Here is a 1,473-nt window from a genome sequence, read left to right as displayed (position 1 = left end):
CTCTAGGATACTAAGGAGTTTCAGAAGGCAGAAACCATGTTGTGACCAACCAGAAAAGATAAACTGGTGCTCTTGTCAAGTGGTTCCTTGAGTGCCTTGCTCTTAAATTCAGCTTATCAGTCTGAGGGATTGGGTGGGTCTTGGACTGGGAGCCAGAAGGCCTGAATGAGTCTCAGCAGGTCATGTTTCCTCTAGACCTAGTCTCCCTTATCTCTGAAAGATTAACATGGACTCTTAGGCTCCCTACAGACATGGCTTTAACTAATAATAAAATGATGAGGTAGGTTTGTAAGGAGGGAGGGTGGGAATGGATTGATGAATGACCAAAATCATGGAGAGGAATGAGAAACAGTTCAGGAACCAGCCAGAGCTGTCAGTCAGCTGCCTCTTTTCTTTCTTTTACTGCCTCAGCCTGGGTCTCACTATTCTTGGACTCATGGGACTGTGTTGTGTAGTAACCGGCAGCTGCACTATATTTATTCACTGAAGGAAGAAGCTGCGGTGGGAAAGGCGTACCCAGCAGTGGGTGGAAGTGATGAACGCTTCCACCTTCATTTACAGTCCACTCTCATACTGGATCAATACGCAGAAACGCCATCGTTTCAATGCAAATATTCAAATCAGCCCTCCCACAGCTGTTACCATCAGTGAGATAAAAGACCATATTCCAGATTGTCTGCGGGAGTCAGACACCCCTGAAGCCAGGGGTTATGGACTCAGAGGCAGCATGCACAGGGCAGAGACCCCTGGAGCTATGAAAGCTGCTCTGGCGGTCTCAGGGCAGCCCGTGTCTAATCGGATGCCACAGCGCCACACCACACCCCCATTCCCAATTCCCATCTTTCAAGAGATACCCTTTGCCCGACCCCTCCATAAAATGCCTCCCATGTTGGAAAACACTGTCTCCTACCCGTTGGACATCTATCCTGAAAGGAATATCCACTACCATTCCCTTACAACACTGGCCCTGGAGTGAACTGTTTCAATGTCAAGCTTTGGCTTCATACCTGTAGCCTCCACTCACTGAAGGTGGGAGCTTTATGTACCAAGGGTATGATTAGAAGCTGGAGCTAACCTCACGGCAGTCATGTTGACACAGAGGGCTCACTTGGATGTTACGTTATTAAAGATTTTTGGAAAAGTCAGTCTGTTGTGTCTCATTTGCCGGTAGGAGAGCAGTGTTCTTCTCCTGTTTGATGGTGGCACAAGTTTAACCAATACAATGAGAACTGGAGGTTGGCATTCAAGTGACACATTGTATCAATACTTGTAGATGAGCTCAGGTCCCTCCTTCCAGGATTTAAGCTCAAATGTGTGCAAGACCAGGGCTAGGTCCACAAAGCAGTGCTGTTTTGCAGGATGGTAAGTTCAATTGCCACAAGAATGACAGTTGCTTAGGGCACACAGAAATGGCAGTCCACAATGGTTATGCCACTGGTCAAACAAGTCATCCTGAGGCCCATGAACCACACC

At 47.6% G+C, this 1,473-nt stretch overlaps 1 protein-coding gene across 1 annotated transcript; it reads left to right on the top strand.

Moving 5' to 3' along the window:
- The first annotated feature begins 535 nt into the window (after nucleotides 1-535).
- LOC124973979 (testis-expressed protein 38-like) lies at nucleotides 536-976 on the top strand. Its single transcript, XM_047537579.1, has one exon. The coding sequence runs from the start codon at nucleotides 536-538 to the stop codon at nucleotides 974-976; it is 441 nt and encodes a 146-aa protein (XP_047393535.1).
- Nucleotides 977-1,473: the final 497 nt, after the last annotated feature.

This window comes from Sciurus carolinensis, unplaced genomic scaffold (assembly GCF_902686445.1).
Source record: "Sciurus carolinensis unplaced genomic scaffold, mSciCar1.2, whole genome shotgun sequence".
Classification (NCBI taxonomy): Eukaryota; Metazoa; Chordata; class Mammalia; order Rodentia; family Sciuridae; genus Sciurus; species Sciurus carolinensis.
The sequence above is the reverse complement of the archived record's forward strand: the minus strand, read 5'-3'. Positions and strand labels throughout refer to the sequence as shown.

What these genes read in the sequence shown, in the direction of transcription:
- LOC124973979 (XM_047537579.1), top strand. Translation starts at nt 536, where the DNA reads ATGAACGCTTCCACCTTCATTTACAGTCCACTCTCATACTGGATCAAT.